This window comes from Corticium candelabrum, chromosome 13, assembly GCF_963422355.1.
Source record: "Corticium candelabrum chromosome 13, ooCorCand1.1, whole genome shotgun sequence".
Taxonomy (NCBI): domain Eukaryota; kingdom Metazoa; phylum Porifera; class Homoscleromorpha; order Homosclerophorida; family Plakinidae; genus Corticium; species Corticium candelabrum.
The window spans coordinates 2,853,454-2,866,300 of NC_085097.1; the positions used below are offsets into that span (position 1 = coordinate 2,853,454).

Consider the following 12,847-nt stretch of genomic DNA (forward strand, 5'->3'; position numbering starts at 1 on the left):
AAAGGCGATGACACGGACATCTGCTACATCTGCGACAAGTCTCTCATTATGAAGAACTATAGGGATTGCTTTCGCGACCATTGTGACATTACGGGACAAAATTGAGGTGCAGCACACAATGCTTGCAATCTCCAGATGCGATTGTACAACCATTTCCATGGTCTTCCAGTCTTCGCGGATACGACAGTCATCTATTGATGCAAGCCATTTCTAACGTGCAAGGCAACGTCAGCTGCATTTCCAGCAACACGGAAAAATCTATCTCATTCTCTTTCGGACAGTTACACTTTATCTACAGCGCTCAGTTTCTGTTGATCTCACTCAACAGATCGGTCAAAGCACAAGGTTCTACCACTATGCACATAAGCACATATACAAATCACATTTGTGTAATAAGACGTTCAATACGAGCTTCCTCGTCTCTGGCGCCGAGTGGGGGTGCGCGCCCTCGACGAAGGCGGATACTATATAGACAAGATATAAACATACTTTAGACTCACGAACTGGAGACAGTCGGTGAAGGAGTGAAGTGTATGGAGTAGAACCATCTTCAGCGCAAGGAGATACGAAAGCAGGGACAAAAAATACTAGCGCAGCGAGAAAAGTGCGTCAGAAACGAGTAGTCCATATACACAATATTGGCTTCCTATAAGCTTTACAGAGGGTGCTCCAGAACTGGCAGTCTATATACTACTAATCTTTTAGAAAAGTGACCGTTACAGCTGACCAACAATCGGCAACAGTCTATGTTAACTGTTCTAATACGACCTTGCTAGATGCAGTTCTTTAGCGTAAGCGCATGGTTTTGTAAGTGAATTATAATTGTCATTGTTTACATTTTAATTGACATCGCGTATGTTTTACCTAATTAGTTGAATTAGGTGGATTTCTGCAACTCCTAGCTTCTCAAGGTCGCTCTGTTTGAACCATACACAGCGTTTAATTAACTATTATATTTTGTTTTTCCAGGGGTGGAAGTACTAGTATTGGATTACACTGTTTGTGTTCGGTGTAGTCATATTCTTTGTTACAGTTTATTTGTTACTGTAGATCCTTGCAATGGAAATCCATTCGATTTATTTGGTTTCAACGGGACGTTTCAACTTGCCAACGATGCCTCTAACCGCGACTGCCAGTGGCAAATTCGTGGCAATGTAGGTTTCAAAGTGATGGTCATGTTGGTCATACAGAACAATAAGAAAGGGAACGACTTTGTTACTCTTCGCGATGGAGACTCGTCGGGACCTGTTATTGCTAGAGTCTTTGAATTTGAAGGAATGGAAACCGTTGTATCTTGTAGTAAATCTCTCTTTGTTAGACATAGCAACGTTTACGGAGCGTCCAATTTGACATTTACTGCATCTTTTACGAGCATTGGTAAGTGATGAATATCATGTTTAATATTTTAATTAAGAATTGGTGGAGATTCCTGTACATTTTAGAACGCATAAATTCTCCACAATATCCCAAACCTTATCCCGTATCGACAAGAAGAGTGTGGGAAGTGTGTGCTTTATCAATGCAGCCAACGTATTTTGACTTTACAGACTTTGATTTGGAGGAATCGGATAATGTGACAGTGCGGTCGTCTAAAGGACTTCGTGTAACGTTCCAGGGTCGATTGCCGCCATTCAGATTAGTTGTTACATCCATGACGTCGATATTGTTTAGCTCGGGCAGTCTGAGGAAAGGAAAGAGTGTTCGACGATTTTCAGTCCAGTTTGGTGTTTCACCGTCGCATATTCAAAGTAAGTATGCGTTAGTGACTAGCGTTGAGTAATTGCAAGGTATTGAAATACAGTAGCGGTCTGAATGGACACATCACTTGCTCAAGCCGTGCAGGGTTTACATTACAGACATAAGGAGGTTTTACGTGCACCTTACGTTATCTTGCGTTATTTTACGTACTTGCGTGTCTGTTCACGGTAAAACGCCAAACGTAAAACCCGGATACGGAAGGAAACGTAAAGAAACACAAGAAAATAGACTAGGTTTCTATTCTTACGTCTTGCGTCTCGCGTTATCTATTTCAACCTCACTCATGGTGTAATGAGTCCCGTATTTTCTAAAGGAAGGACTTATAATTGCAGCTGGACATGTGTATCTGCTATCTTGAGGTGTGTTATAATCACAAGGCTTTTGTGACAACACTTACTGTATGTAGTGCTTTACTAAAACCTGAGGACTGCGTAATACTTAGCTTAGGTAATATAGTTTATTGAATCTAACTGCAATTGTGCGTGCAGTTAGATAAACTCTATAGCCTGCAGATCAATTTGCCAAGAAGGCAAATACCTCACGTACGATCGGAAGAGTTGTATAATGTTTGAGATTAGCTGTTGGGATATATAGTTAGTCACAAATCCAAGTTTTGTCACTTACAGATGCGTTCATGTTGGCATGCGCTGTATTACATGCTGCAGTGGTACGTGTGTAAATTGCTGTTGAGTCGTATTTCTCATGCAGGTTGCGAAAGTCTTGTCATTGCTAATGGTCAACTGAATTCTACTGATACGATCGTAGGCACAGTCGTATCAGTGAAGTGCAACGCAGGCTACACACTTTTGGGTTCTAACTTGAGAGAATGTGTTCTATTTTGGAAATACTGGGGTGCATACTGGAGGGGAGACACAAAATGTCTAGGTAAAAGTGACAATATTTACAAAACAAAATTAAACTTTGCATGTTGGTCATCTGTATTTGTTATATACAGAGTCACACTGTTTGCCGCAACCATCACCTAGCAACGGAAAGTTTATATATCCCCTATGGTCCTCGGGACATGTACATGTAGAAAGAAAGTTGGAATGTGACACAGGATACTATGTTTACCCTAACTCAGACGAGAATAGTATTTATTCGTTGCTCGGTAACCGCTCGAGTTGCAGTTACATTCGATACTTAAGAGTACGAGGTCCATCGAAATGTTTAAGTATATCACGTTTCAGACGTTCCTTCTTTATAAAACATATTATAGTAAATCATGTTGTCACTGCAGTTCGACGTTGCCCTGTGCCGAGTCTACCTAATGGAACCTTCACAAAGACCAATATTACTTTTGGAATTACATTGGAGTTCTTTTGCAATACTGGTTACACTCTGGTTGGAGCAACGAACGCTACATGCACTTCAAATCAAACTTGGAGTCGATCTATTCCTACTTGCGTCAAACAAGGTAATGCTGTGACTCCAAAGTTAACTTTGTGTATGCAGCTATAATCTAATGGTAGAGGAGCACAGTGGCGGATCTTTGCTGGACGAGGGCTCAAAACTCACGAGATATGGCTCTGTTCTTTAATACTCAGACTGCATGTGAACAACCAGATGCACTAAACGACTTACATAAAAACGCCCCCTAATCGTATTTATTAACGCCTAGTTCACAATATTGACGCCAACGCCGATGTTGACTCTCATGCTGACGCTGGAATAAAAATACATCCTATTCTAGCGTCAGCGTCAGCGTCAGCGTTACCATTAAAGAAAGCTGCCTGCGTCAAGATGGTATCTTTGATGTTGACGCTCAGCTGAATGTCAGCGTCAGTATTGTGAACCAGCCTTAACGTGTAGAAGCTGTCGGAAAGCTAGATTTCATCACGGTCAAGAAGTGGACATCAACGCAACAGCCTTCTCTGCAGCGTAGGAACGAATGTTCTAAAATGACCTCATAAGAAGAGTATTTTTTGAACAAATAGCAACATGAGACAATTTGTTGTAAGTTATAACAGGTTTATAATCCAGACAGTTATTGAGAACTTCTTGCTACGGTCTCAATTGCCTCAAATATTTTGAACTAAAATTATGAAAAACAGCTTCAAACGGGGCACGTGCCATTCTGTCTCGGCTGTATTCGCTAGTGCAAAATTGGTCTCTTTAAACGAATCTTTATGAAATGCAAAAATTTAGGAACAAGCAAGTGATAACCCACACCGTTGTCAGTAAAGGTATGCATGTGGATAAGAGGTATGTGAACGATCCTTTACGATTCATCGGGATAATTGTGACGTTGAATGTGTTTTGAATACTAAAATCATAGCTGGCAATGTTGGTGAAGTTTATATTCAACATTTATTAGAATTTTTGAAATTTTTGAGTTTACAATTTCCAGCTATGAACCACGAGATGCGAGAAGTCGGTCAGTCGTGATTATCTTCAGTTTACTAGTAGATGGTTTCTGTCTGATTTTGTCTTAGTGAAAACGCTAGAAATACCTTTGAATCAGTCACTAAAATTTACAGAAAACGTGATGTCAAGTTATATGTATGCATGAAGACTGCTGAAGTATATATCGTTTTCAGGTTGTGAAAGACTACATATTTCTAATGGTGACCTGAACTCTACTGATACAAAAGTAGGCACAGTCGTGTCAGTGAAGTGCTATCTAGGCTACAAACTCGTCGGTTCTAATTGGATAAAATGTTTGTCTACGAAAACTTGGAGTGGAGAAACTGCTTGTTCCAGTATGAAGTGTCTGCCGGCATTTACAAAGATAATTTGAACTTACATTGCGATTGTTTGTTTGTGCTATTTTGTGTAGGGTTTGTGTTTTGTATAGTTAATTTTACGTTTTCTGTTAGCTGTAGATCCTTGCAGTGGAAATCCATCGTATCTTGTCGGGTTTAGCGGAAGGCTTCGATATGTCAACGCCGCAGCCTATAGCGATTGCGGATGGAATATTCGAGGCAATTTTGGTCTTAAAATGATCGTTAATTTTCACACGCTGCACACTGCAAATCTGGGCGACTTTGTTACTGTTCACGATAGAGATTCGTCGGGGACTGTCATTGCGTTGCTCGATGGAACTTACGAAAACGAATCCGTCGTGTCATGCAGTAAGTCTCTTTTCGTTAGATATATCAGCAGATACCAACTGGACTTCTCGGACTTTGTTGCATCTTTTAAGAGTATTGGTAAGATGTATATGACAATGTCAAGTTTGTTAGTTAATTTGATTATAAATCAATGTAGAGATTTGTAAATGTTTTAGATCGCATAACTTCTCCAGAATATCCTCAACCTTATCCTGTATCTACAAGAAGAACGTGGACTGTGTGTGCTTTATCATCCCAGCCAACTTATCTTGACTTCACCGATTTTGATTTGGAGGAATTGGACAGTGTAGTAGTAACGTCAAGCAAACAACTCAATGCGACGTTGCGGGGTAGCCTGCTACCGTTCAGATTTGTCCTTACCTCTGTTACCACTTTGCGTTTTACGTCACGTTCTCGGAGCGGAGAAGACAGCCTTCGTCGATTCTCAGCTCGACTTCGCGTTCCATCTTTGCCAATTGAAAGTAAATATTTAGTCGTTTCGTAAATAGTGGCGGATCCAAATGGGGCGCGCAACTCACGTGTCTTCTGCTGGGCTTCAACCATTACTTGTAGGCTTCCCATGCTTAGTACGCATTGCATAACTATGGAAGCGGGTTTATTTTAGCCAAAACGGCCTAGGTTGGACTATATGTACGAAAAATATTGTCAGACACGCGAAGAAATCTGCTTGGCAGCATACGTTACTCGATTTTGCAAAAAGGGCGTTGGTGTAACAGAAATAGCTCAGGTTCCAAAGCTCAATCAAGAACATGGCCCCGTAGAGAAGAAGCTTCTGCAACAACCCTAGCTGACAAGACTGTAAGTTTGGTTTCAATTTTAGCTAAGTAAATAAACAAACGCCCACTATTGCAAAGATTGGATTCGCTACTGAATAAGGCTACATTTTGCATAAATTGTGTCTAGTTAGGATATAATAAAGAAGCATGATAGCCATAGCGGTTGTGCATGAATGGTCGTCGAACTGTATGTAACACCCTGATGTACCTTAATGTACATTATACTACCTGCAGCACCTTCTAATACATAAGACAGTCTTATGAATGTTTCAATCCTTACCGTTTCGCCAAAAGTTGCTGAAAACTAACTCCAGACTAGCCCATCACATATTTTGGATGCTTTTTCTGACGACCTGAAACTTAGTGTTTAGGAAAGAATTTGGTCGGCATATTGAGGTGTTGTGAGATTTCGCATATCAGACAGCATATGATATCTGAAATGCGTTGTTGGGTTATTTGCTAGGATTTCGTTACTGCAGTTCATTCATAAATTTCTCACTTATTATGGTTTGAATTTTTGAACGAAGGTTAATTTTGGCGACTCACGCAATCGCTGAAATATGAAAGATATACATGAAGCTGGTGTGCATTAAGCATGCATGTATGTATATACGTGGCATAATAGACGTTAGTGTGTTGAAGGTGTGAACTCCTTTTTATATCAGGTTGTGAAAGTCTTTATATTCCTTACGGTCAAGTGAACTCTACCGATACGAGCGTAGGCACAGTGGTGACAGTCATTTGTAACACAGGCTACATACTCGTCGGTTCTAACCGAAGAGAATGTTTATCTTCTCAAACTTGGAGTGGAGACTCTGCGTGTATAGGTAGAGAAAAATACATTTCCAATCGAATTGAAATTGTGTGGTATTCATTTGTGTTTGTGTTACAGGACTGCAGTGTTCTCCATCGCTATCAGTGCGTAACGCACGATTTGTTTATAAGAGTAATGGCTCCGAAAGTGTATTAATGTTGGTCTGTGACACAGGCTACTCTGCTGACGGCACTTTGCAAGCCATGTGCTCCATTAGTGGACGGCGGCTGTATGTTCAACATCCAAGAAGTTGTATGGGTATATTGCATTGTAAAAAGGTGCTCCTTTTGCTGAGAGATCGCAGCCAAACCTCTTTTTACTGTAGCTATTCGGTGCTCTCGGCCGAATCTACTGAATGGAGCGACGTTGATGACTGATATCATGCTAGGGAGTACGGTCACATTTTCATGCAATATTGGTTACAGGATGGTGGGAGAAACTCATGCTATATGCACTGCAAATAGAACTTGGAGTCCAGCTATTCCTATTTGCGTCAAACAAGGTCAGTTTTGAGTAATAAATCTATTTAAAAAGATGTAACACACACACACACACACGCGCGCACGCAAGCACACACGCACTCCCCCTAAACCATAAACCGCCCATCTGATGGCGTGTCTGAGCAAAAGTCACTACACACACTAGCTAGTACTGTTCAGTTCTTACATCTACAGCGAGTATCTCGTCTTCTTCCGGTTTTATGATGTCATGTGTGATCAAGATGGCGGACGTCAGGGAGTCTCGCATGTAGCAGTTTAGTTCCAGAAATGACTTGCTCACTCTCAAACTGTAGTCTTCGTTTCGTTGGTGTTTGATCACTTCATTGGCTTGTCGTAACTACAGGATATTATTTCTGCTTGACAATGTCTTCGTGAAACGGAAACAATCCATAGCCTTGCTTGCAGCCATATGTATTGAAGATCCGCAAGAAAAACACGGCCTGCAAGCACCCAGTGCGCATACAGCAATTTGAGTCCAATTGCGGGTGCTTTGGATAGAGTAATAAATGCATGTTGCCTCATAACGTTGTAACAACGCCGGGTGTGTGGGCTCCTGTGTACTCTGATGTTAAGTAGAAAAAGGGATGGAGGAATGAGTAGCAGAAGTCAGATAGAAGCCGGACTTCAAGTCGAACAGGAACCGTAACGCAGTGTATGTACCACCATCCTACCTTCAAGAACACACACACACACACACACACACACACACACACACACACACACACACACACACACACACACACACACACACACACACACACACACACACACACACACACACACACACAACGGAACATTACAAAACACACGAATCTAGAGAGACACAGGGACGATAAAGATAAGGGATCGAGAAGAAGGAAGGAAAACTAGAAGAAACATGAGGATGAACGGATAGTAAGGGTACAATAGACAAAGGGTGGTGGAGGGGACGCGGAAGTGAGTGATATATATATATATATATATATATATGTATGTATATATGTATATATGTATATATATATATATATATATATATATATATATATATATATATATATATATATATATATATAAACAGATGGAGAGAGTGAAGGATGGAGAGAGGGAGGGAGCGAGAGAGTAATCGAGGAAGCAAAGACGTAACTTTTGTTTTTGATCTTTTTGTGTTACTTCGTATATGCTGGAATCCTATAACGTGTACTAATTCATAACTAATTCAGGTTGTGAAAGTCCGTTTATTGCTAATCGTGAAGTAAACTTTACTGAAACGAGCGTGAGCACAGTCGTTACACTAAAGTGCTACTCAAGGTATTCATCCGTGGGTTCTGACTGGAAAGAATGTTTACCTTCCAAAACCTGGATTGGAGATGCACCGTGTTCTGGTAAAATATGACAACATTGCAAAAGTGAATTAGACTTGTATTTATAATAGTCGTTTATGTTTGTGTAACAGAACTGCAGTGCTTGCCATCACTATCTGTCCGTAACGGGCGATTTGTTTATATGACTAATGGTTCCGGAATGATATTGAGTCTATTGTGCAACACAGGTTACAATGCTCAGGGTTCTTTGCAATCCGTTTGCTCCACTAGTGGGCGCCGGTTCTACCTTCGACGTCCAAAGAAGTACTTGGGTATATGACGTTTCCGACATGCTTAATTACTACTAAAAACTGGTAGCAAAACATTTTGTTACTGCAGCTATTCGTTGCTTTAGGCCAACTTTGCCTAATGGAAAAGTCAGAAAGACTGATATCATCTTTGGGAGTACGGTCACATTTTCTTGCAATAATGGTTACACACTGGTGGGTGACGCTAATGCTACATGCACTACAAATGGAACATGGAGTTCAGCTATTCCTACTTGTATCAAACAAGGTAATACTAATTAATTCCAGAACACAAAAGTTTTATAATTAATTAATCTAGAAAATGTCGTAGCATGCATCAGCATATATAGCCTAAAATTTAGTTGAATAGATGCTATTGGTAACCTAAGAATGACGTGCGATAGTTAAGTTTCTTTTGCATTTTAGATTAGTGTTACACAATATTTGTATATTTGCCACACTAATAACTTGCATCGTAGTAGCCGGTTACCCTAAAGATCTTCTAGTTACAATTGTTGTCGAGTATATTTCGAATTACTAAAAATTTAATTACACTCGAAGCTCCCTAATCCGGAGAGTATGGAACCAGCCAATGTTTGGATTATAGAAATGTCCTGAAGATAGAGATAACTAACCATGGTTATATGCCTGAAATCCCAGACCATTTTCAACTTAACGTAAAGTTTGGTAAACGCCATACCAGGTCTGCATACAGTATGCGTGTACAGTACACACTTGTACTACACTGTAATGTAAATGTGCACTTTTTACTACAGTTACATACTCGTACTTTTACGCACTAACACCTGACAGTGAAGGGAGAGCGTTTATACGGGCATTTCTTGCCAAAGTGCATAACCGTGGAGTCGCAAGGCCTGATATGCGCTAGAAAAACTGTCCGGTCTAGGGAGAAGTCCGGAACTGGGATCTCCGGAGTAGGGAGGTTTGAGTGCAATAGTATATTGCAAATACGAAAATGCAAACGTTGCAATGCATGATTGTAGGAACGTATGAACGAAAGAAAATGCAGCCCTAATACAATAACTATTTAGTAAATACGAGATACTTGTGTAACTTGCGTATTTATATACTAGCTGTATTTTATGTGTGTGATGCAATAGAAATAAATATTATATATTATATAATTTCCTCGAGTCTTTTTACTAGGTTATATATGGTCAAGTAAGAGTTCACTATATATTTTTTGCCAAGCAGGGGTTAGCCTATAATCGTACACATATACAAGAAGTATTTATACATTTGTCTTGCTTTTTCTTTATGTATATACATTTAAATTTTTATTTAATTCATTGTTTGCGTTGTTTACAGTTGTTTCCACAATTTTCAAGGACCGAAGTAGTTTGCTTTCATCATTTCAAGATAATTTCTTTGACCGTTTAATCACATTCACAGCTGACGTTGAACCTCCCGTCCAACGCGAAACCAAGCTAAATTTGCGCCACGATGAAGGAGCTAACGTTGCGTTAGATCTTATTTTTGTGATGGACACGTCAGCAAGCATTACTAAGCAACGATTTGACAAAAGTTTGAAACCGTTTCCAAACAGAGTTGCTCGACACTTCCCCGTTTCTCCATTGCGCACGAATGTAGGCGCTATTGCATTTGGTCATACGGTGTACGTCATTTCATATCTGACTGGCAATCTAAAGGATTTTAATCGCGCGATTAGCGGATTTGTTTACAAGAGCGATGGAGGTACGAACACTGGTCGAGCAATGTTACGGGCGATAGAATTGTTTAAATTATCTGGGAGATCATTGACAAGTACTAAACGAGTTGTGATCTTACTGACCGACGGCTATAGGAACATGGGTCCAGATATCGCGGCTACTACAGAGCGGCTGAAGATGAATGCAATAGAAGTATTTGCCTTTGGGTTAGGACCTGACGTTAACAAGGGTGAGCTACACCTATTGGCCTCTTCACCAAGCGACAGACACGTTTTCTTGGTGAAATCCTTTGGCTTATTTCGTAACTTCATGCTAAGCATCGCTCCAAGTAAGCAAAATATTTACATTATCAGTGGCGGGTTTCAATCGGGCGCACAGAGCCTTCTCCTTCTTCGCTAAAGCAACTCTTGGTGATTATTGCACAACTGTGGTTAGTTTTCAAGCATGCAAGAAGATGTTGAATTATAATTTTATGTACTAGGTTGAAGGTACACTCCGTCGTTTTGCGCTACGCCGGTCCTGCAAATTTGATTGCACACGTATGCAATCAAGTTAAAATTTTGCGCTAAACTACAGGCAAAGCTTGTTATCAGACACTGTTAAAAACCGGGAAAAGAGTTACACACACACACACACACACACACACACACACACACACACACACACACACACACACACACACACACACACACACACACACACATACTGGAGCGATATTCCAATCTCGTTGTTGAAGCAGAGTTCGGGTGGCGTGCAAACCAACTCGTCATCCTTAGGTGCAAGACACCAAATAGGCTACATTTTACAAGAAAGCACGCAATCGTTACATATTAGCGTGAAACCAGAACGCATACGATGATCACGTTGAAGGCAATAAGTAGGTCACGTGATAAGTGCAAGCGCTTAAATGCGCTGCAGTTGGTCCCTTCAGTCTTGCATAAGCATCCACGCCCGTTTCATAGCCCACGAGCACATTTTCTTAACGTCTCGCGAGTGTGTTCTAACATTTCGATGGTAGCGAGGCTCCTAGCTTAGCGCGCATCATAAGTTTCTCACACGACCATCGTATTCGTATTTGCTGCTAATATCTAGCGCTCTTATATCCACGTTTGCATGACATGGTCTGGTCAGCGAAGAATTATCTGGGACAGGTAAATAACTATCCTGGTGCCCCCGGCAAGTTTGCCCCTGTATCCGCCCAGTGTAGTTCAGACCAACTTTCTATCTTGATTGCGTATATATCTATGCTATCAAGTTTGTGTAGGCGCAGCGCTAAACGACGTAGTGTTCCTTTAATTAACTAGAACTAAAGCCACGTCAATTCGCCCATTATCTATGCCCTTTTCATGCTGAATATCTGGATCCGCCACTGACCAATTACCTCAACTTAAATTAAAACGTTTTGTTTAATTAACTGGAGGTTGTGCATGATATAGAGCCGATAAACGAACAATGTGGTATTTCTGGGTTTCCTGGATTTTATTCTCGAATATACGAAGGGAATAGATCGGCACATGGTGCATGGCCGTGGATGGCGGCCATTTTTAAATGGAATTCTTCTTCCATCTGGAAATTTGTTTGCGGAGGTTCTCTTATTAACAACCGATGGGTCGTAACTGCCGCTCATTGCTTTTACGAGAAAGGCAAAAAGTATGAAGGAATAGTAAGAGTTCAACTTGGCAAACGATATTTGTATAGAAACAACGCACAACAGCAGAATTACACCGCAAATGCTAGCACAGCAATAATAATGAGTAAAGAATATGATTCTTTAACTTACGACAATGATTTCTCTTTGCTATACCTCAACAAAAATGTTACTTTCAACAGGTTCGTTCGACCAATCTGTTTACATCAACATCCTCTTTACTACCAAAATTCATCAAACCTTTATGTCGGTCGGAGAGTTACGGTTATCGGATGGGGAGCATACACTTCATCTCACTCCGCGGCATCTTCATTTTTGAGAGAGACTGCAGTTACTATTAAAAATAAATCACAGTGCGATCAACTCTATTTCTACGGAAATCTTACAGACAGCATGCTATGTGCTGGAGGCAATAAATCGGATGCTTGCGAAGGAGATAGTGGAGGTCCCATGATGTGTCAGGACAACAATACCAATCGATATTTTCTTTGCGGGATAGTCAGCTTTGGCTTCTCCAAGATTTGCTCTGCAGGATACGGTGTATACACAAACATTTTGAAGTTTGTGAGTAGCGTTGTGATTCCCGCTGTCAATAATAGCAGTATCGTTAGAGGTAGCTAGACTAACAGTAGATGCGAAGTTACATAAACACATACGCCTGCTTTGCATATTTAGAAATTGATTGTACACGCTAGCTGTGTTGTGTTTTACTTGGTACGTTCTGCAATAGTTGATGTAAGCAGTTGTTTGTATGAAAGTGACGTTTCATGATGTACTTGAAAATAGCCAATGGCCACTGCAAAGTGTTTTACATGACGAATCTCGATATATACAGTACACACAACTGGATATACAGCCTAGAACCCGTCTGAAGCGCTATTGCTTTTTGGACTTGTACATGCAACTATGCAGAGCTGTCGAAGTTGCGACGTAGTAGGTAATAGAAATAGTAATAATATTCTATGCGGTTGCTTATATAATGTTTATATTATCACTAG

The 12,847-nt window shown here is 40.5% G+C and overlaps 2 protein-coding genes across 2 annotated transcripts; both read left to right on the forward strand.

Moving 5' to 3' along the window:
* The first annotated feature begins 3,950 nt into the window (after positions 1 to 3,950).
* Positions 3,951 to 8,294, forward strand: LOC134188498 (CUB and sushi domain-containing protein 1-like). Its single transcript, XM_062656661.1, has 8 exons — positions 3,951 to 3,963; positions 4,037 to 4,135; positions 4,578 to 4,910; positions 4,988 to 5,293; positions 6,274 to 6,435; positions 6,501 to 6,680; positions 6,748 to 6,924; positions 8,122 to 8,294. The coding sequence occupies exons 1-8, from the start codon at positions 3,951 to 3,953 to the stop codon at positions 8,292 to 8,294; spliced, it is 1,443 nt and encodes a 480-aa protein (XP_062512645.1).
* Positions 8,295 to 8,370: 76 nt separating this feature from the next.
* Positions 8,371 to 12,640, forward strand: LOC134188732 (complement factor B-like). The gene is made up of 4 exons (XM_062656915.1): positions 8,371 to 8,534; positions 8,602 to 8,778; positions 9,840 to 10,529; positions 11,638 to 12,640. The coding sequence occupies exons 1-4, from the start codon at positions 8,405 to 8,407 to the stop codon at positions 12,468 to 12,470; spliced, it is 1,830 nt and encodes a 609-aa protein (XP_062512899.1). The 5' UTR covers positions 8,371 to 8,404; the 3' UTR covers positions 12,471 to 12,640.
* The last annotated feature ends 207 nt before the right edge of the window (positions 12,641 to 12,847 follow it).

What these genes read in the sequence shown, in the direction of transcription:
- LOC134188732 (XM_062656915.1), top strand. Translation starts at nt 8,405, where the DNA reads ATGACTAATGGTTCCGGAATGATATTGAGTCTATTGTGCAACACAGGT. An exon ending in ACGTCCAAAGAAGTACTTGG is followed by an intron (nt 8,535 to 8,601) that starts GTATATGACGTT and finishes TTGTTACTGCAG; the next exon opens with CTATTCGTTGCTTTAGGCCA. An exon ending in CATGCTAAGCATCGCTCCAA is followed by an intron (nt 10,530 to 11,637) that starts GTAAGCAAAATA and finishes TGCATGATATAG; the next exon opens with AGCCGATAAACGAACAATGT.
- LOC134188498 (XM_062656661.1), top strand. An exon ending in TGCATCTTTTAAGAGTATTG is followed by an intron (nt 4,911 to 4,987) that starts GTAAGATGTATA and finishes TAAATGTTTTAG; the next exon opens with ATCGCATAACTTCTCCAGAA. An exon ending in TCCATCTTTGCCAATTGAAA is followed by an intron (nt 5,294 to 6,273) that starts GTAAATATTTAG and finishes TTTTTATATCAG; the next exon opens with GTTGTGAAAGTCTTTATATT.